Source organism: Aulonocara sp. 'chitande type north' Nkhata Bay, linkage group LG4 (assembly GCF_057382095.1).
Source record: "Aulonocara sp. 'chitande type north' Nkhata Bay isolate Kocher_YH1m ecotype deep benthic linkage group LG4, A_spYH_male_GT1.1, whole genome shotgun sequence".
Taxonomy (NCBI): domain Eukaryota; kingdom Metazoa; phylum Chordata; class Actinopteri; order Cichliformes; family Cichlidae; genus Aulonocara; species Aulonocara sp. 'chitande type north' Nkhata Bay.
The window spans coordinates 19,295,342-19,316,426 of NC_141347.1; the positions used below are offsets into that span (position 1 = coordinate 19,295,342).

Here is a 21,085-nt window from a genome sequence, read left to right on the forward strand (position 1 = left end):
CTATTTACACAACTGGGAATATTCAATACTAACTCAAATACTAGAATCAGTATTCTAACGTTGTACAAAAACTAGACTAACAGGCATATTTTCAGAATTTAGAATGGCTCCAAAAAGTCACAGTAGGTAGGTTGGCTAACCCTAGTAAAATAATTGTCTTGAGTGTCAACTGAGATAATCAGAACTTTAATGACTGATCAAGCTGGTAAATTAGTTTGCCACTGGCTAGACAAAGCCTTCGCATTAGTGCTGTTTTTGTCTTCATTGGGTTTTTTTTTTTTGTTGTTTTTCCCAGAAAGTCTCATCTTCTCAAACTGGTACAACATCTCGCTCATTATAATCTGTGAATCTTTGAGCTTTGAGCTGTACTGATATATCATTAAAGGGGTGGTCAAAGCTGACAAAACATTTGGCTTTAATCCAGCATGACATCAAAGCCCAGCCGACACCAGCAAACTTTGACACTTTTGTCGTCAAGAGCAGATTACGGGAAAGCAGAGCATGAATAATCTTTTAGATAAACGTTTTCTTCAACTAAAATTTCAACGTTTACTGGAGGAAATGCAACGGATGCTTTGAGGGTCAACCCTTGCAATTTTCATGAAAAGTAATATTCAACAAAATATATGAAGGAATATATTTTTTTTCACTTTTGTCTTGAAAAATTGTAACACTTGTATTTTTAAACTTTTTTGTTGTAACTTTTTTTGATTAATTTCAGTCCATATATTATGCATAGTCACAAACAAATGTAAATGTAGTGAAACAAATGATATTGAAATAAAATTTAAATTATTTGTTAAAGTAATATAAAAATCTTAAAGGAGTGCATGACAGCCAGTGTGCTGTAAAGTTTTTGTATTGGGTTGTGCCACAGTGGATAACAGTGGCTACCACTGTAACACCTTCTATGACAAAAACCTGATTCCAAACCTGATTGAAACAAAATGACAAACAAATAAACAAACAACAGTGAGTAGGTAAAGAGATGGCTTTTCTTTCCCGTATGTGCCTCACAACACTATACAAAAACCAAGAATGTTTGATAAGTCATATTTACAATAAGAATCCTTTTAGAACACAATGAGCTTTAAACTAATACATCATCTTTAGCATGTGTTTAAATAGTTATTTATCAATAATTTAAAATATTATTAGAGTAAATGTTATTTGCGATGATAATAACTAAAACTCAAAACTTAAAGTTCCAAGAGTAACATTTGAAATTAATTGCAGCAAAACTGAAAAACACTGTGAAAAAAAGTGAAAAACACTGACTTGTGCACACTATCAGACAAAGGTTTTTGAATGGGTATTCCTCACTGTGTATGGTAGTGGTTGGGGCTCACAGTGTTAGAAGGCAATACAAAAACCTCTCTAGTAAATACCAAAGGTTACTATATCTTTAAAAACAAACAAACAAAAGAATTCAGTTAATTTCCATAAAAATATAGGTTATGAAAGTAGTTTCATCTTGAAAAATATGGCAATTTAACAGTTTTCCTTATTTGCTTCTGATTCATCATAGTTAACATAGTTCATAAACTAACAGACAGACAAAGTAAAATAGTGTTAAACTAATATAAGAAGCATTAAAGTTGGAACCAGTGTGAAGTGTCATGATAGCCAATGTACATGGGGAAGTTTTTGTACAGGGTTCAACAACAGTGCACTATAACAACCACAGTGGTATATCCTATGGCAAAAACAATGGCCAAGATCACGGCCCTTTTCCCTCCTGCACATGGTCAGCTGTGGACACAAGTAGTAGTACCAGTGGTAGTTGTTCTCATTATACAATTTTCTGATCCGCTTGGAGCTGGGAGGGCACATAAAATAGTGTTAACTGTTATAACAAGTTGGAGCCTCGTATATACCCTAGAATGACCCAATTTATATAATTCAAACACAAGCAAGTCCTCATATAATCCTGTATGTGGGAAGTGTAAGACTGGTATGTTTCTTAGGGAAAGCAAAAATGTTTATATGTTGGTAGTCATGTTTTCTTACACCAGTACTTATGTTAGAACAACACCAGCTAAAAAGTTATAGTTTTTTAGCCCTTATTTTGATAGAAATAAGAATAATATGTGGATCTTTACAAATTAAAATGCACCAAACGTATTTTAAATGTTATATATTACACTTTATTTATAGTTAATTTTACTTCAAATGTATTTCTTTCCAAAAGTTAAAGTATTAAACCTATATACAGTCAGGGGTATTTTCAAACTTTCAAAGGACATCCTTTCGGGTTTATATTATTATAACACACAGGAAGCAGTCTTCACCACAACAGGTGTTTCCACATGCAGTTAACAAACTGAAACTTTGGACTGACAGCAAAAAGCTCAGCACTGATAGTTCTTGTTAATATATTGGACAAAGCAGGAGAGAGACAGTGTTTGTATGTTTTCAGCCTCAAAATAAATATTTCAGTTATGGCATTTCCTTACAGAATAGCACATCTGAACTGAATAATGCCTGAGTAAAGAAAAATTATAATTAATACCAATTCAAAAAGAGTATGAGTACCAATAAGAGTATAGCTGACTATGAGGCATGTAATCAGATACTAAGTCTCAGGCATGTTATTTAAGAAAAAAAAAATCATTGCGGTAATTGAAATTTTTTTTTTTCACTTAAACTAAAGTGTACTGAAGTGCACTAACTAACTAAGTGTATTAGAAGCACCAGTTAATCTGCAGTATAGTTTTGTGTTTGGCCAACTGAAAACTAGCTAGTCACTAGTACACAATGCTGTTAGGCTCCCTACTGGATCCTCCAAAGTTTTGCAAAACATAGGGTGACTGTAGCTCAGGAGGTACAGCAGGGGATCTACTGAACTGAAGGTCGGTGGTTGAATCCCTGGCTGCTCCACTGGGTTATGAATGTGTGTATGATTGGGGGATTGAAAGCACTACTTCATAGAAAAAGTGCTTTGGAATTGTGCCCTCTGAAAAGCTGAAAGCTAATTTCTTTAAGCTTGCATTAGTTTCATATTCATTTTGTTGTTGGGGTTTTTTTTTTGTCTTATTTTCTGTTTCGTATTTGTTGCTATTTATATAATAGCTTCAAGATAAAATCACTGGATGTGATTTTATCTTGAAGCTATTATATAAATAAACTTACTTACTTACTAGTGAGTCAGTCTATTACCACTTTCATCGCCATAGTATCGACCATCGACCACAGTATGTGAGAACTCAGGGCTGTGTGTCGGACAGGGTCGTCTGCAGTACTGGGGCCCCACAGGGAACGGTTCTGGCTCCGTTCCTCTTCACTATCTACACTGCAGACTTCTCCCACAACTCCACCCAGTGCTTCCTGCAGAAGTTCTCTGATGACTCTGCAATAGTTGGCTTCATCACTGATGGGGACGACAAGGAGTATAGAGGACTGACACAAAACTTTGTGGACTGGTGCCAGCTGAACTACCTCCAGATTAACACCAGTAAAACCAAGGAGCTGGTGGTAGACTTCCGCAGGCACAAGCATCCTCCACTGCAACCACTGAACATCCAAGGTATGGACATTGAGGCTGTGGACAGCTACAGGTACCTTAGTGTTCATCTGAACAACAAACTGGACTGAACTCATAATTCAGACGCCCTCTACCGGAAAGGTCAGAGCAGGCTGTACCTGCTGCAGAGACTAGGGTCTTTTGGAGTGGAGGGCCCACTCCTGAAGACCTTCTATGACTCTGTGGTGGCCTCAGCCATCTTTTATGGTGTGGTCTGCTGGGGTGGCAACATCTCTGCTGGGGACAGGAAGAGACTGAACAGGCTGATCCGAAGGGCCAGCTCTGTTCTAGGATGCCCTCCGGACCCAGTGGAGGTGGTGAGTGACAGGAGAACGGCGGCTAAGCTTTCATCCCTTTTGGACAACATCTCCCACCCCATGCAGGAGACTGTGACAGCACTGAGCAGCTCCTTCAGTGGCAGGCTGCGGCACCGACGGTGTGGGACGGAAAGATTTTGCAGGTCTTTCCTCCCCACTGCTGTCAGACTCTACAACAAAAACTTCAACTGATCAAACGCACAAAAACCCACACATGTGCAATAAGACTAAGTGCAATATTCTTTTCTGACAAAGTTGTATTTTTACTCAGTTGTATATAGAATTTGTATTCTATTTTTCTCCTATTGTATATTTTATTATATTTTATTCTACTGTATATAGTATTTTATTTTATTCTATTTTGTACAGTTGTGTACTGTATTTATTCTTATTGTGTGAATTCTTCACAGGCATTCACACTATTGAGATCCTGTTTCTCTTTATTCTTTATCCTTTATTATTCTAGTTGCTCCGTTTCTTTGCCGCTTAACTACTCCCTCATTTTTCAGTCGATTTTCACAGTTCAAACTTTAAACTGTTCTGCTATTTCTGCTATATCTGCTATATCTTTTGATGATGATAACTTTTATACTTTTTGAGATATTCAACTTTTTATGCCATTTTTTGGTCCATTTTGCTGACAGGGACCACATTATCAGTGTGATCACCAGTTTTGATTGCTGGACTGAGCCATGTTTTAGCTCAGTGAGATGAGCATCCGTTCTCAGACCAGGAGGCCTGGGTTCGAATCCCACTTATGGCAACATTTTCTTCAGTTAACACTTCAACTGTTTAAACTCTTTTCCACACAAATTTCAGCTTTTTCACCTCTTTTTAGCAAAACTTTCAGTTTTTCACTACTTTTCAGCACAAATTCCAGCTTCTTAAGCTGTTTTTAGCACAAACTTCAGCTTATTTTCCTCTTTTCAGCAGAAAGTCTGCTGATTCACCTCTTTTCAGTACAAGTTAGCTTCTTCTGCACAGTGCGCATTTTTTTTCCTCTCATCATATCTCTGTTCGGTACTGGAACTGGTTTGGCGCAGTGGGATGCGCAGCTGCTGTGAGATCTCGTGGCAAAGGTTCAAGTACTACATGGGACAGATGCTGCACATCTTCCCTGCTTGCATGTAATCTGCTTTCATGACACTCTTCAGTGTAGTCTTTCAAATACGCTGCAGGAAATGCAACTTTTTCTAGTTATATTCTAATTTTTGCTATATAACTTTTGCACTGTCCACTTCCTGCTGTGACAAAACAAATTTCCCACGTGTGGGACTAATAAAGGTTATCTTATCTTATCTTATCTTATAGTGATTTTGTACTAACCAGTCACTCATTCATTGATAATTCATGACTACTCAGAATGTTTTTGTTCAATGAATACATATGCATATATATCAAAAGACACAGCATATTAGATGATTTACACTACTGCATAATGTGAAAACACTCACTGTGTTTGTCTTGAGACACCCGGTGATAGAGAGTGATATTTAAGCAAGGGTTTGAAAGTCATTCTTCTTTTTCTGAACTCTCATAAATACTGTCAGATAAAGTTACAACTTTTGTGTTCCCAGTCAAAAGTGAACATTCTATTTGGGTCCAAAGAAACTTATCCCCAAACTGCAGCTAACAGTGTAAAAAAAAATCCAATATTCCCTGAACTTTCTTGTCCTCCCTTGTGCCCACAGGTGTGTTGCTGTGCAGAGTTGACATCAGTAGCATTTTTCCATTTCTTTTTTACAGTAGGACAAAAATGTGTTTCTTTATTGCTGTGGTTAATTTTTGTGTTGCAGCCCCTAACCAACCACATGAAAAAATTATCATGTTATGTTTCTTAGGACATGCAGTCATCTCCAAACCACATGCTGCCCACTGTCTGCAGGAACACCTTTCATGGTCTCCTACAAATTGCATGTTCGGTTTCCCTCCGTGCAGACAGTTCTCGGTCTCTGGACATTTCTCTTACGCAACCCAGCTCACCTTGTCTGTGGATTCACATGTGTAAACTCTCTGTGTTTTTCTATGCCAGACCAGCCTGCTAACCACCTGTCGCTCTAAGCCTCCATTCTCTTAAGTATTTGCTGTTGATAAAACTTGTAACACTTTCTCCCTGTGTCCAGCTCTTGATGTCAGAAGTTAAGATTAAAGTTATATGCTTAAAAACCAAAGCCCATTCCACAGTAACTTCGACTCTTGATCCACAATCAAAACTCAACCCAATCTCCATGAAAGAACACATCCTTGTCGTGAAGCTTTTCATGGTATGTCCATGATTATTTTTAACTCAATGTCAAACTACTCTGCATACATATTTTTCAGATCATGTCAAGGTTACTTACATAGTTAAACTTCCTCGGGGCAGGGTCTTAAAATAGGGACAAGCTGTGATAAATGGAAATGATGCAGAGTTTGTTTACTAGTTTGTGTTTTTGTCAAAGAGTCCAATTGAGACACAGCAGCTCAAAATATGTTTAATGTGTAACAGGGGTGTGGAGTTTGGCTGACTATTCAGTTGATTTTTGGATTTTTGGATCCTAGTGAAGGAGACTGGCTGGGGACCAATGGTGTAGCATCAAGGTTTTTTTTAACAGTTCAGTTATTTATATGAAGAAAGACTTGGCTGTTAAACACTTACTTGACTCTCTTGTCAGCTAAAACTAAACTCTCACTCCACTTCAGGTGCGAAACTTCAGGGGGGCAAAAGAGGAAACAGGAAGTGATGAGAGCAAACTGGAGTTGTAGCCGATGCAGATCAGCAGGACCGAGCTGACTTCAGAGGAAAGGAGTGAGTGGTTTTACTGTGGGCAACATGGACATCTCATCAACACCTGTCCAGGGTGTCCACAAGTTTCTTCGAACTTCTTCAAGACACATAGTTCTTTATTTTGATGACACCTTGAGGCAAACTTATTTGCCATTTCTGCTATGAAACAGTAACTAAAAAAAACAATCACCTAACTCAACATTGAAAGCTAAATTCTGTTATTCAAATTTCTTCACTATTGCAGCGGAGAATGTTTACCTACATCAATCATGTTTGAGTTGAACCAAAAACAAGCACTGACTGTTCAGTATTAACATATATACAAGGCCTTTAGGCCAACAAAGCTCTATCAGTAACATTAACTCCTTCTGACTTTGTGCTGGTTGGTTGCTGTAAAAGCAGGAGCTGCCAAAGGGTCTGATAAAGAGGAAGTGTTTACAAACTGTTGGCAGGATACCTAATTTTATATAACCCAGACCACAGGAAATGGATGTCTCAACGGAAACTGCTAATAAAGAGTACACTGGGAATTGTTTTGTCTGTGAAACCTGATTCCTTTGGTTTAAATTAAATAAGTATTTGTATTGGAAACAGACTCTAACAGATCACTGTGACAGCTATGGCTACTTTGACTACTGGGGGAAAGGAACACAAGTCACAGTAACTTCTGGTAAGTGATCATGTCATGTATTTTGAGTTAGTGAAATCCTATATTTAGCTGATTATTTAGAGTATTAAATAAAATCTTGGTTATATTTTGCATCTAATGTTATAGTGTAATATCTGTGTAAATGATAGGTAATAGTTTCTCGGTTTAGTGTAATCACCTTTGAAATGACACAAGTAGCTGGCAAAATATTTTTTGCACTAAAGTGCAATTGAAATCTGTCACTGTGATTACTACTTTGACTACTGGGGAAAAGGAACAACTGTGACTGTCACAACAGGTAAAAAATATACGTATTTTTTCCGTTCTATGAAAAATTTAATAACACTTTTTAAATCGTTGTATTTAGGGTTTTAAAGGCACATGTTTTTGTATGTTGGATATGTTGAGTTATTACACTGTGAACGCTGCTTTTGATTACTGGGGAAAAGGAACCACGGTCACTGTCACAACAGGTAAAAAAGGTTTTTGTCTTCATATTATAAATGTGGTTCTTTTAGAGGCATTTTTGGGTTTTTTGTTTGGTTGGTTTTTCGACATTAGTGGGACCATGAGAGTCTTTAAGGTGCTTGTTTTTGTATGTTCAATGTGTTAATGTCTTATACTGTGACAATGCTTTTGACTACTGGGGAAAAGGCACAATGGTCACTGTCACAACAGGTAAGATGAGCTTTCTGACTTAATTTTAATACTAAAAATACAAAACTTTCACTGTTAATTTGGCATATTTAGAACTTGGAGGTGGTTGTTTTTGTATGTCGGATATGATGAAATTTTACACTGTGACCACGCTTTTGACTACTGGGGGAAAGGCACAATGGTCACGGTTACATCAGGTAAAATGATTCATTTCTTTCTCATAATGTTAAGATTTAAATTTAAAGACTGTGTTGTTGTTCTTTCAAAGAAAAAATGTTTTTCAAACTAATTTCTATAGTATTACAAGCCTATAATTTGTACTCTCAGTTTAATCTTTGATGGTATTATTTTTAAGAATTCAGAATCTCAATTTGCAAAAAATGAGAGTATTCCAGATTTTTTGGTTATCGTAAAATAATATGGAAAAACGCAGAAAAATGTGAACAGGTTCTTGTATTGAGTGGTAAATAATTATTTAGATTGTGGCCATTCTTTTGACTACTGGGGAAAAGGCACAATGGTCACTGTCGGTTCAGGTATGAATTTTAACATTATTCTTATAACTAACTTGTTTTTCCTGCTTAATTATATAAAATCTGAAAAAGAATTGGCACAAAAAGAAAGAACCTTGTATTTCTTTCTCTTTAATTTGATTAGAAAATAATTATATAAGCAGTTATTTAGTTGAGAGTGATTCAAATTATTTCCAAAGTTAAATTATGTCACCAAGTAATGCCATATCACAGAAGTTAGTTTTTGTAAGAGGTGTAAAAAGACTCTGTTAACTGTGATAACTGGGCTTTTGACTACTGGGGGAAAGGTACAATGGTTACAGTAACATCAGGTAAGGTGATCTAATTCTTTCACTTTAATTTTAAGACTTTCATTTAAATTTTGATTTTTTTTAAAGAAATGTTGTGGTTGTGAGAAAATTCAATACCGTCATTTGTAGACTGAGAGATAAATGTCTTATAGTTTACAGACTTGGTTTAAATGGTGGTGAAAATCAGGTTTTGTACAGTCTTTTGAATCTCTTTATATTAACTATAAGGAAAATATATCAGATTGTAGATTGTTATAAGATGGAGTGTGAGGTTTTTGTAGGCAGTTGTCAGTAAGTTGTTAAACTGTGACTACGCTTTTGACTACTGGGGAAAAGGCACGACAGTCACCGTCACATCAGGTACGAATTGTTATATTTCTTGCTAAAGAGAGAAATTCCTGATCCCCCGTTACAATACAATGTATTCATTTTCATTTGTTTACAACTATAATGATAAATTTGATAAAATAAGTACTTACATCAAAAAAAATTTGTAGTTTGTTACAGAATATGTAAAAAAAAAGAATTTCAGACCAATTTTGATTAATAAAAATCCTTAAGTAAGAGTATCAAATGTTTTGTGTGAAGTATGAAAACTATCTATTAAGTATATCAAATGGTTTTTAGACTTAGAAAATGGCTCTCCAGTTACAGCATCATCAGTTAAGATATGTCTCCATTGGATACAAGTTATAATTTAACGTAATATTTTCTCAGTGAATTGTGTTCATATACATTTGCTAAAAAAAATGTGATATTGTCAAAATTGGCTTTAACAGATAGCATATTTTGGGTGATTTGATAGGATTTTATAATCTTCTTCTTAATGACTGTTGAAGTAGACCTTTTGTGTATCATTAATAGTTTAGCCTTTTTATACTAAGAACTAAGTATATTCAGTACTGTGCTACGGTGCTTTTGACTATTGGGGAAAGGGGACAACAGTCACTGTTTCATCAGGTAAGTAAACCATTTCATCTCAAACATCAATGCTAAAGTGGAATCAAATTTAATGTGTTCTTAAAATAATTTGCCATCAGCACTGTGAAAGGAAGTTTACCGACTTTATGTTATTCTTTTATTTTATTTCTGTTTTCTTGTGATTGATTTTTGTCCATATTATGCATTTAAAATAATTTACAAAAAGGTGTGGTGTAGACTACTAAAGAAGTGACACTTATTAATATATAATATTGTTATATAACACTAATGGAGAGTATTTAACAAAATAGGATTCGGGGCATTTGAAATGCTAAACATTTAAAATGTAAGGTCTTTCACAATGGACTTTATTATACATCACAATCATCTCGTTTTTTCTTTAAACAATTCTAAGTGAAAACGTGTGGTATATTATTGTATTTCTATTCTGGTATCTTAATTACTGTTGTCTCCCCTTTCTTAGCCACTTCAACTGCACCCACTGTGTTTCCTCTGGTACCATGTGGCACTGAGAGCGGAGATATGATCACTCTTGGCTGCCTTGCCACCGGTTTTAACCCTCCTGCAGTGACTTTCTCGTGGAACAAAGGCAGCACTGCCTTGACAGACTTCATCCAGTACCCTGCAGTACAGAAAGGCGATGTTTATACTGGAGTCAGTCAAATCCAAGTGAGGAAACAGGACTGGGATACACAACAGAATTTCCAATGTGTTGTGAATCATGCTGCTGGAATTGCACAGACTCCTATCGGACAACCACGTAAGCCTTATGCTAATTCACATTTAATAAGTTTATCTTATTCTATTTGACTTATAACAAGTTTACATGAAAGCTCTGTGAACATATACAAAACTAAACAATTTGAATGAATTTGCACATAAATGCACAGGCTGATATTGTTATAGTCTGTAAGATTTTTGTTAAGTCATTTAATTTCCTTTTCTTAGGTTATTTGAACTCTTGATACATCACATACATAATACATTGCTACAGTAAACTTCAGTGCACTTTTTCTGAGGCAATATTTCTTATAAACTATTATTGGGCCACATCTAGTGATTGTTACTTCTAATAAGGATAAGAGTCAGTTATCGAGTTAATCTCCAGTTTTTGTTTACTGAAGAAATATAGTAGAGGCTGACTTTATCGTAAATGTGCCCCAAGCTGCTTATGTTTACAATTAATCTGAACACACAACTTACAACAAAAACACGAAGTTATTCGTTTTTAAAAAAAATCATAATCAACATAGAAGCAAATATTTCACCTCATTAAATAACGTGAAATATTTCAAAATTCATAATTTCTTAATGGACTTTGTGGAAACACACACACACACACACACACACACACAGACACACACACACACACACACACACACACACACACACACACACACACAGACACACACACACACACACACACATTGTAAGGTGGAATGAGAAAAAGAATATATCCAAGCAGTATTAAGTTTTGGTACATTGTCTTTTTTTAATTCTTCACTCATATACTTATGTGCTCTGCGCCCGTCTGAAAAACAGTATTGCAGCATGTTGTGCTTCTTTCCATCTGTCTAAATAATCCTCATCCTTTCTGATCTCTGCCTGTCTCCCTCCACTTTCACTGTGCATTGATAATTAACATAATTAACATTAATATTAAATCTGTGTTTGCTTGCCAGTCAATGTATATGCAGAAGTGAGCAGTGAAGCTCTGCAGTTCAGTTATTGGTGACTACACAAATCCAGTTTTCTTTTGGACACTGTGCAAAGTGAAAGTGCTAAAAAAAAAGTGAGCATAAGGAACTTGTTTATATAGAAAAACAATATAGTATGAACAGTGTAGCAAATTATTTATCTCAGCTTCTGCATATATATAAATACGTATATATATATATTATTCCCTGCTTCTGCATACACATATTTGTGTATATCTTTGTTTTTCAGCGGTGTTTAAGCAGAATCCAACTCTTAAAGTGTTTTCCTCCTCTTCTGATGAGGATGATACCTATACTGCCTCCTGCTTTGCCAAAGAGTTTGCACCAAAGAAACATGGCATAAAATGGCTGAAAAACGGAGCAGATATCACCAGCAAAATAGATCTGACCGAAACAGTTTCTGACTCAAAAAATGCGGCTGGAAAAATACTGTACTATGCAACAAGTTTTCTCACAGTAAATTCCAGTGACCTGAATGATAAGACTACATTTACATGTCGGTTTACTGGAGGAGAAGATGGATCTTTGAATAAAACTGTGGCTTACAAAGTAAAACCATCATGTGAGTAACAGATTTGTTTTCTTTTAAAAAAAATATACATTTATATTTTTAAATGTGGTTTTGTAATAATTTTGCTCACTAACTGTTTTTTGCTTCATTACTCAGGTCCTGATTGTGTTACATCTAATGTGAAAGTAGAAGTCACTGGCCCCGCAACTGAGGACATGCTTCTCCATAAAAAAGGAACTCTAACATGTCGAGTCACAGTACAAAAAAATAAACCTCAAATAATGTGGGAGGATGAGGATGAAGTGGAGATAACAAGTAAACCAATGATTAAAGAAAATGGGATGACATACTTGTCTGAACTTGACATCACCTATGATGAATGGACCAGGGGGGTAAAGCGCTATTGTGTTGTTCACCACTCAGATTTACTCACACCTTCAAGGGAACCTTATGAAAGGGAATTCGGTAAGAAGAATACTCTGAAACTGTGTTTAGTCCTTATTGACATCTTGATATCAAAGACATCATAACTGTTGCTTCTCAGTCTGTATGTGTGTGTGTGTGTGTGTGTGTGTGTGTGTGTGTGTGTGTGTGTGTGTGTGTGTGTGTGTGTGTGTGTGTGTATTTGATTTCCTGTATTATTTTGGTTAATGTATGTGTGGTACAAAGTCTCATGTTGTTTCATGCTTACAGGAGGAAACCCTCAGCGTCCGTCAGTGTTTATGCTCCCTCCTTTAGAACAAACTAACAAAGCAGAGGTGACCCTGACTTGCTTTGTGAAAGACTTCTTCCCTAAGGAAGTTTTTGTGTCTTGGCTTGTGGATGACGAGGAAGCAGACTCAAGTAGTTATGCTTTTAATACCACAGAACCCATTGAAAACAATGGATTCTATTCTGCGTATGGCCAGTTGTTTGTCAGCCTTCACGAGTGGAAAAACAATGCTGTCTATAGCTGTGTAGTGTACCACGAATCTGTGGTTAACACAACTAGAGCTATTGTCAGGTCCATTGGGTACAGAACATTTGACAAAAACCGCATTGACCTCAACATGAACATCAACCAAGACTCAAAGTGCTCGGCCCAGTAGATGTTTCTCATGTCTCTGTCTTCTGCTGTTTGTTGTTTAATGTCTGTTGCTTGTGATATGACATTGTGTTTGTGTGTTTCAATGCAGATTCAAAATAAAAAAAAAAAAACAGTTTGCAACTCTGTTGATGTTTATTGTATGCAGTTCATGTCTTCATTTAAATCATATTTTGAGCTTTATGTTTATTGTACAGTCACAGTGCTATCCTAATGTAGACAGTAGCATGTTTGGGTTATTTACACAATAATTATAAAATAATACAAAATAATAATATAAAAAAAATGTAATATCTAATTTCTACTAGAATAATACAACAGTACTAAATGAGGTATTTAGGGAACAGTCTATGTTTATTTAATATGCAGATAGTTCAGTAACACTGCTTCTGTGACTTGTCTTTGTGTGCCTGTATGTCATCTACTGAGTCTTGCACCCCTTAAAAACAGATGACTGCTCAATACAACCCTTTAAATCTCCCAGGCAAATAAACAATACTGGAGTCTTTCTAAAGCAAGTCAGAAGTCAGGATTGTAGGTCTGAAAGGGCATGAAATTCTATTCATCTTCATGGGACACTCACTCGACATCTGTCAGCTTATTTTTTTCTTTTCTGTCATTATAACTTCCAGCTGAGTTGACTGACTATGAATCTGCTATAGCATATAGAGTCAAAACATATGTATTTAACCCACAACAGAAATAAATAAAATCTATAAGTTCCCATCGTACAATGTGTGTTTCAAAGTGGGTTGTGAAATGTCCAGTTATTTGACACAATAACGTTTGTTCATCTAGATCTTCTCATCGGTGACTATCTGGAGTTTCATCACCCTGGACTATCTGGAGACGATAACATAGCAAGCGTAGCCATCGTCTTCATCCTTCTCTTCCTCATCACTCTGCTGTTAATCTTTGGAACAACTGTTATCAAGGTAATCAGAAATTAATGTGCTGGCATTGTCTGCAGATTTAACTCAGCATTGAGCAATATGACAGATTACATTCATCAAGCACGTAGCCATGATAGAAAAAACGAAAACTCATTTAGCATTCTGCATTTTAACCATGAGTCAGAATAACTCAATTATTGTAAAAACAACTAAAAAAATGCAGATTACAGAAAAAATTGTATCTATGCACATTAGAAGCATTTAGGATTATGTCAGTTTAATAAACCAATGTAATATTTAGTTAATACAATTAAAAAAGGAAGAAAAAGGTTCACGTTATCCCAGTGAGGGATTACCTACTTCACAATTCAGCTGTTGTTGTGAATTTAATTATCTTTATACAGTTATTGCTAATATCATATAAACAATATATATCAGCTAAAATTCACTTAGAGTGCTGAAATTGTATAAAAACATAATTTAATAGTTGAATGTTCAAGGGCCAACTGATATCATACTGATATCGCCCTACTCAAAGATCTAGCTCTATGGACAAAGACAAGGGTTTTAAGTCAGAAGCAGCAAGTGTAATTTCTATTACACTGCATATTGGAAGACCATAAATACAAAATCGTGTCAGATCAAAATGAAGCTCTTTCAAAATCAGTGTGGCATGTGTGGTTGATTACAATATTTAAGATATGGTGACAAAAGTGATTATCAAACTCATTAAATTGTGTGATATTGTGTGGAATAATCTATGCCAATGGCAAAACATATAAAATATGCTCATATTGCTGATTTAAACCAATTTATATGTGTAAGTTAAAAGATAATTACACTACATAATGTTACTATTTGAATTCATTTTTCTTTATATCCCAGTGTAGCATGTATATCCCAGTGCTTTATGTCCAGATGGCAAGTTTCTGAATGCCTTAATCAATTGAATGTGTATTATTGAAAGTAAATTAATTTAGAAATTGTCTTAATACTGTGTAACAATCTCTTATAAGCAGCTTTGTCAACTGTTAGTTTGACCTCCTAAGTGATTTTCAGCTGATATTAAAGTAGTGTTCCTTCTAAGTTTATTCAGCAACTATATTTAACCAACTACAAAATAAACGCACAGCATTATAAGTTTCCTGTGTATTGATACATTTTTTGATATATGTGTAGCAATGTAACTTCATGCATAAACACTATTTATAATGAAGTAGTGGTGAGCAGTATGAAATAAATCCTTTTGCTCCAAGTTCACTATTTTTTTATTCTTTTAACAGGTCAAATAAAACAAATGGACTGTGAAAGGACCTTTGAGTGTGGTGAAAAAAATATTTCTCAAACATTTTTTTTCATATAATCTCATACTATCATGTAAGTAATCACAACTGCCTTTTTTAAACTGCAAAAGCTTTATCTGTCTTTAAAAATAAATGTTTTAATTAAGATTAAATTTTGTCTTTCTCTTGCTTTATTTTGAAATTGTTTACATTATTTGAAGGTTGATCTGTAAAAGTTTAATGCATTTTAAAGATTATTTATATGTATTTAATATTTTGTCCTTTTTTAAACTCTAATATACAGTTCTGTTCATCACATCCACAGCATCTGGAATCAGCAGCCCATGCTATACCAAATATGCAAAGTGGTAGATTTTACAGTCGGTTGCGTTTTACTCTATTATTAGAGGATTTGAGAACTAAAACCTTTGGCAAAGTCATGAGATGTGAAATAAAATACATGTGGTGCACATGCAAACTGACATGAGAAATGTAAATGTGCAAATTGTTTCTCTTACTGGCATAACCACACCTCACACCTGCTGTTTGTGATGCTCCGTTGCTCTTTGCATTCTCTCACTTCTGTATTTTGGTACTTTTTTGAGACCTGGGTGTTACTCAATGCTTCCGCTTGCTGCTTGCCCTGACCACTCTGCCCTATCATGCATAACAACTGTGCAACAGACTTCCTGCCCTATCTTCACCTGACACAGTAACACCAAACAATGTCAAATTATAACTCTGCCATCTAGCCTAAAGACAAACACACTACACTTAAAACTGAAACAGTTCCTCATTTACCAAAATCTGAAGGTATGTATAACTGAGATGACATTAACTTTTTTTCTTGCTGCGTTAACACATAGAATTTATAATTATGCATGTAAAGTCAAACTAATATTTGCTGTTTCTCAGTGCCTCGGATTGTCTCAGCAAAAATCACCTTGTACTCAGTCTGGGATGGGGAAGTTGGAATCTCAACAGTAAGGCTCATCTGCACATTGAGTGGCTCCTTTCTAGACAAACTGACTTTGGAGTGGTTCCTGGATGAAAAACTGGATCAAAGCGATAACGCAAGCACAAGGAAGCTACAAAGTGCAGGGGGAGAACAGAAAACCTTCAGCCTGAGCAGTGAGTTTAGGCCAAATATGACATCGTGGGCAGAAGGCTCAAATTTTACCTGCAAGACTAAGCCCAATGGTGATCAATATAGCAGAACAATAAACATTTGTCACAGTAAGTATGTAGAGTTACTGACTCAAATAACACATTTATCATGCGCAAATTCTTAATATGTGAAACTAATTAAGATCAGTCTTTAGTTAAAAGTTTGTTTCATTAGCTTGCCATATTAATAAGCAATTTTTCTTATAATCCACAGAAATTCACCTTTATTGTAACAACGTCAGACTCTAATGTTTGTTTGGTTTTTTTTACTTTCCTATTAACAGCTCTTCCAAGCTCCTCTCCCTTCATTCAAGTGGAGATTCCCAGCTTCAAGACTGTAATTACCTCAAATACTGACATGCAAGCAACGTGTTTGGTCCACACTTATTTTGATGCCATGATCACCTGGCTGATTGATGGCAAAGCCGTGACTAAAACAGCGACCCGAGAGAAAAACGCAACTCATATAATCAGCAATCTTTCAGTTTCCTCGACTCAATGGGAGAACATGAAGAATGTAACATGCAAAGCAGAGCATAAGTGCTTCACATCTGCTGAGAAGACCATAAATATTGCAGGTAAGATGATACAACAATAGGAAAATCAGACATGTTATGACCAAAGAGCAATTAAAATAATGTTTTTGCATGATCATCCAGGTTGTCCAGTTAATACTCCTTTGGTGGAGATCAGGCGATCTCTCACAGATCTGCCGAAGAGAGACAGTGCAGTGTTCGAGTGTGACATCAAACAACTGTCCTCATGTAACCTCTTCATCGCCTTAGAAGTCAATCGTGGTGAAATTCTTGAAAAAAAACATTATAATTTTGCTGAAGGCTCAGTAGCCAATCTTTCAATCAGTAGTCAATTCATTGTCCCTCAGAAGTACTGGATGAAAGACCAAACCTTTACCTGCAAAGTGATTCAAGGCTCTTCTAAAACCTTTCACTCAAACTCCATCAGCAATATTTTTGGTGAGGAGATTTCCCTTTTTTTCCCTTTGTAGAAGCTGATTTATCTTTGTTGTTTTATAGTTACATGGTTTCTATTAAATAGACTAATAGATGCATTGATTTATGCCCCTTTAGTGGACCCATCCATGGAGCTTCTTCTGGTTCCCAGTAAAGGTTCAGAATCACAGACTCTTTCATGCTCTGGATGGAGCTTCAACCCTCACATTAAATGGTTGTCTGAGTCTCAGGAAAGGTCTCCAACTTCCACTAATATCAGCATGAGTGTAGATGGACGTGTTAGAGTAACGAGTCAACTTGTAATTGATCAATCTGAGTGGAAAAAAGGGAATAATTTCACCTGTGAAGTGTCTGACAGGTCTCTGAACACACGTATCACAAAAACAATCAGTCTCTGTTCAGGTACAGTGAAAATTCTCTTATTGTGATAATCATTAAGAATACAATAAAACTATTTTTAAATTAGAAATTTGGATATGAGACATTTTATAACTGCTCCATGGTTGTTGCATATTATTTTTATTTATTTATGTATTCATTTTTTAAAATTAATTTTATTTTTTATAGAAACTCCATCATCATCACAGCTAGTTGGGGTTTATGTCCAGGGACCACTGCCACAGCTGACTGAGAGCAAAGAACATGTGACTATTACCTGTCTTCTGGTCGGCCCTAATCTTAGTGATTTCTCCATCACCTGGAGAGTAGGTGGCAGCAAAATTCCCGAGAGTTATGGTGTCCTAACTAATCCCCCAGTGAGTCATAACAATGGAACAGAGACTCGACAGAGCTTCCTTAATGTGCCAGCAGTGGATTGGGATGCACATACAAAGATTTCTTGTGAAGGAAAACATCCATGTTCCAATCATGGGAATGAAGACCATATAAGCAAAAGCAGAGGTAATATTAGAAATGTAACAAATCTTTCTAAACTTCATGTTCCTCTGGTTGTGACTGTATTTTTATGGTTCTCTTCCTTTTGTGTTTTTCAAGACTTCCTTGAGCCAACAGTGAAGATAATACAACCAACTGCCTCTGAACTTTCTAAGTCTGACATCCTAACGCTTGTTTGCCTAGTGTCTGAATATTTCCCTGCTAACATCATAGTGCACTGGGAAGAAGATGGCCGGACTCTCGCATCCTCACATTACGTAAACAGTCCTCCATGGAAATACTCAGGGAGCAGCTCTTACTCTATGAGCAGCAGACTAAACATATCCAAAACTGAAGCCACAAGGTCTACGTATTCTTGTGTTGTCAAACAGGAGTCATCTAAAGCGCCTATTAAAGACAATATAACTGATGTGTTTGGTGAGCTGCCATTTAGCATTTAATATTTACCTATTATTTCCATTATAATCATTTTAACAGACTGATTAAAATTGATTGACTGATTGCTAAAAATGTTGTGGATATCTTTCCAGCCTCAGTGATCTACAGCCAGCCATCAGTCTACTTGTTTCAGGGCTCTAATGAACTTGTGTGCCTGGTCTTTGGCTTCAGCCCTGTATCCATTAACATCACTTGGTTTCAAAATGGAGGCACAGAACCGCTGAACTACAACACTAGTGAGCCCCACAGAGGCCCAGATGGAAAGTTCAGTGTCAAGAGCCACCTTTACCTGTCCCAAGAAATATTCTTACCTGGGGTGGTCTTCACCTGCCGGGTGATCCATGCCAACACCACCCTGTCCCGGAATATATCGAAACCAGGTACTGCATCATTCACTGATTGATTTTTTTTCTTGCACATATAAGGTCCTATTAAGTAATGTGAAGGACATGTAAAGTCCATTATTTTTCCAATCTCTTTTCAGCTTCTTTGTTAGTATAATAATGTCAAGTAAGTGATAAATAACCAAATGTATACATTATTCACAGATACGATGAAATATTGTAATTTATTTGACAACATTGTGCATGCTGATGTGAATGAAGACACAGCTGAGGAAAGCTGGAATGTGGCTTTCACCCTCACTGGTTTTTTCATCATCGCCACCATATATGGTATCATAGTTACATTATTTAAGGTAAGCACTTGTCATTTGATTGTTTAAAAGTAAGATTCACGTCTAGCTTCTCATTTGAACCATGAAGATTATTATAATTATTGTTATTATTATCTGTACAAGGGAGACAGGGAGCATAAAAATATGTACATGCACTGTCATTACAGTATGATGCTGTGATGATTTATATTGTGACACACCATTCTAATCTGACATTCCAGTCTGTATTATGTCTATGTAGGCTTTCAGTCATCCATGTCATGATAGTCTAAGGAGATTGGAAAGAAAGCAACTTGACTTTTTTTAAGTTATATGAAGAGGTTTCGCCTGTCATCCAAGACGTTTTTCAGTTCTAAAACCAAACGATGGAGAGTCCCCGGTATTTAAACCTTGGCACAGGTTGTCCTTTACCAGCATTGCAAGAGTTAGCTTTAAATCAACACCTAAAGGATAAAGATCACTCTTGGCAGTGTTGGGATCACACCAAGTGCCTAAACCCCCACTCACATCTTCCCTCAGGTGACCTCAAAAGGTCATATGACTGGGTGAGGTCTCACAGTGGTTTATCAAAAAGCTATGGTGATAATTACTTTTTTCATTCATTGGATCAAATGATGAGGCACATGGCTAATATCGGTCAATGACCCCCTTAAGAGACAACACTCACTAGTGTTTAAGGACCTGGAACTCCCCACCATCTAGTTTAAGAACTCAAGAAGTCATTTGAAGGAGAGGTGAAACATCTTCACAAAACCTAAAGGAGTCCAGTTACTTTCTTTCTCAGCTTCTAAGTCTGTATTATGACATTCCATTGGGTGCTTAGTTGAACTTTCAAATATGACAAATATATAAATGTATATTATAATAATAATAAAATGTTGTTGTTTCTATTACACTTTAATACACTTTTTATTTCAAGAGAAAACAATACAAAGTTGTCACTGAAGGATTACATTTTCTCTCTCATTTTTTCTTTCAGACTAAACCATGATGTTCACAGGACGGTTCATGTATTATGACTGAAATGTCTAAGTTCTGGGGGTTTGAACAGCACCTGTCCTGACTAGTTTGAACATGTAATGCTTTGTTTTTCCATTGTTATTGATGACATTGTTTATGCTTTACAATTTTTGGCATTTGTGTTTTAGTTTTGTGCTAGATGCGACATGTATGTAAGACAAGTGAGAAATGCATTAAAAATCAATAAAGAAAACAAATAACTAATTTTCTTCAGTTCTTCTTGAATTAAGAAAAATGCTAACTTGCCTTACAGAATACAAGTAATGACACATACTAATATAAAACTGTTTATCTTTGGAAAATTGTGTTGTGCACCATCATGTTGTATTACTTGGATTTTCCACAAGAGTGAGACAAAGCTCCATGTGTAGTAGCAGCAATGTGGGTGCAGCCTCTATGTGAAAACCTGTGCTGATCATAATTTAAAGATGCTGACAGATGCAGTGGGAAGGCAGTGGTGTTATGAAGAGGTGCATTCATTTGAAAGCACAAAGAATGTTTATGTAACTCTTCCTCTTTCCAGACATACACAGAGTCAGTGTAAATCTGTGAACTCTGTCTTTAAGTGAAAGCCTAGATTGTGTTTCCATGTGCATTTGTGTACCTTGTGGGTTTGGAGGAATTCACATTTGGGAGGGATGACACAAAACAAATTAAGGCTTACTATTGGCTGCCTCTGAAATGATCTGGCAGTGTGTTGTCCCAATTGGCTGAAGACCCTGTGGCAGCCAGCCCTAATCTTTGAAGCTGTT

General features: G+C 36.0%; 2 protein-coding genes across 3 annotated transcripts in view; both read left to right on the forward strand.

Annotated features, from left to right (window-relative positions):
- LOC147332397 (uncharacterized) overlaps positions 1-15,305 on the forward strand; it is a 231,710-nt gene extending 216,405 nt beyond the window's left edge. The window contains exons 10-18 of the mRNA XM_086290799.1: positions 5,964-6,104; positions 7,175-7,277; positions 10,142-10,438; positions 11,626-11,958; positions 12,064-12,372; positions 12,601-12,991; positions 13,476-13,525; positions 13,790-13,926; positions 15,168-15,305. Coding sequence (XP_086146925.1) covers positions 5,964-6,104; positions 7,175-7,277; positions 10,142-10,438; positions 11,626-11,958; positions 12,064-12,372; positions 12,601-12,991; positions 13,476-13,525; positions 13,790-13,926; positions 15,168-15,176 — 1,770 coding nt within the window. The 3' untranslated portion in view covers positions 15,177-15,305. The remainder of the gene's footprint in view (positions 1-5,963; positions 6,105-7,174; positions 7,278-10,141; positions 10,439-11,625; positions 11,959-12,063; positions 12,373-12,600; positions 12,992-13,475; positions 13,526-13,789; positions 13,927-15,167) is intronic.
- On the forward strand, positions 15,180-20,531 carry LOC147332405 (Ig heavy chain C region). 2 transcript variants are annotated; one of them, XM_086288906.1, is made up of 10 exons: positions 15,180-15,261; positions 15,493-16,403; positions 16,619-16,912; positions 16,994-17,308; positions 17,423-17,707; positions 17,873-18,205; positions 18,299-18,616; positions 18,730-19,017; positions 19,186-19,334; positions 20,293-20,531. In XM_086288906.1, the coding sequence occupies exons 2-10, from the start codon at positions 16,316-16,318 to the stop codon at positions 20,302-20,304; spliced, it is 2,082 nt and encodes a 693-aa protein (XP_086145032.1). In that variant the 5' UTR covers positions 15,180-15,261; positions 15,493-16,315; the 3' UTR covers positions 20,305-20,531. The 2 variants fall into 2 exon arrangements, with proteins under 2 accessions (XP_086145032.1, XP_086145031.1); XM_086288905.1 differs by lacking the exon at positions 15,180-15,261 and having other exon boundaries at positions 15,440-16,403.
- The last annotated feature ends 554 nt before the right edge of the window (positions 20,532-21,085 follow it).

What these genes read in the sequence shown, in the direction of transcription:
- LOC147332405 (XM_086288906.1), top strand. Translation starts at nt 16,316, where the DNA reads ATGACATCGTGGGCAGAAGGCTCAAATTTTACCTGCAAGACTAAGCCC. An exon ending in AACAATAAACATTTGTCACA is followed by an intron (nt 16,404 to 16,618) that starts GTAAGTATGTAG and finishes TCCTATTAACAG; the next exon opens with CTCTTCCAAGCTCCTCTCCC. An exon ending in CCGGAATATATCGAAACCAG is followed by an intron (nt 19,018 to 19,185) that starts GTACTGCATCAT and finishes CATTATTCACAG; the next exon opens with ATACGATGAAATATTGTAAT.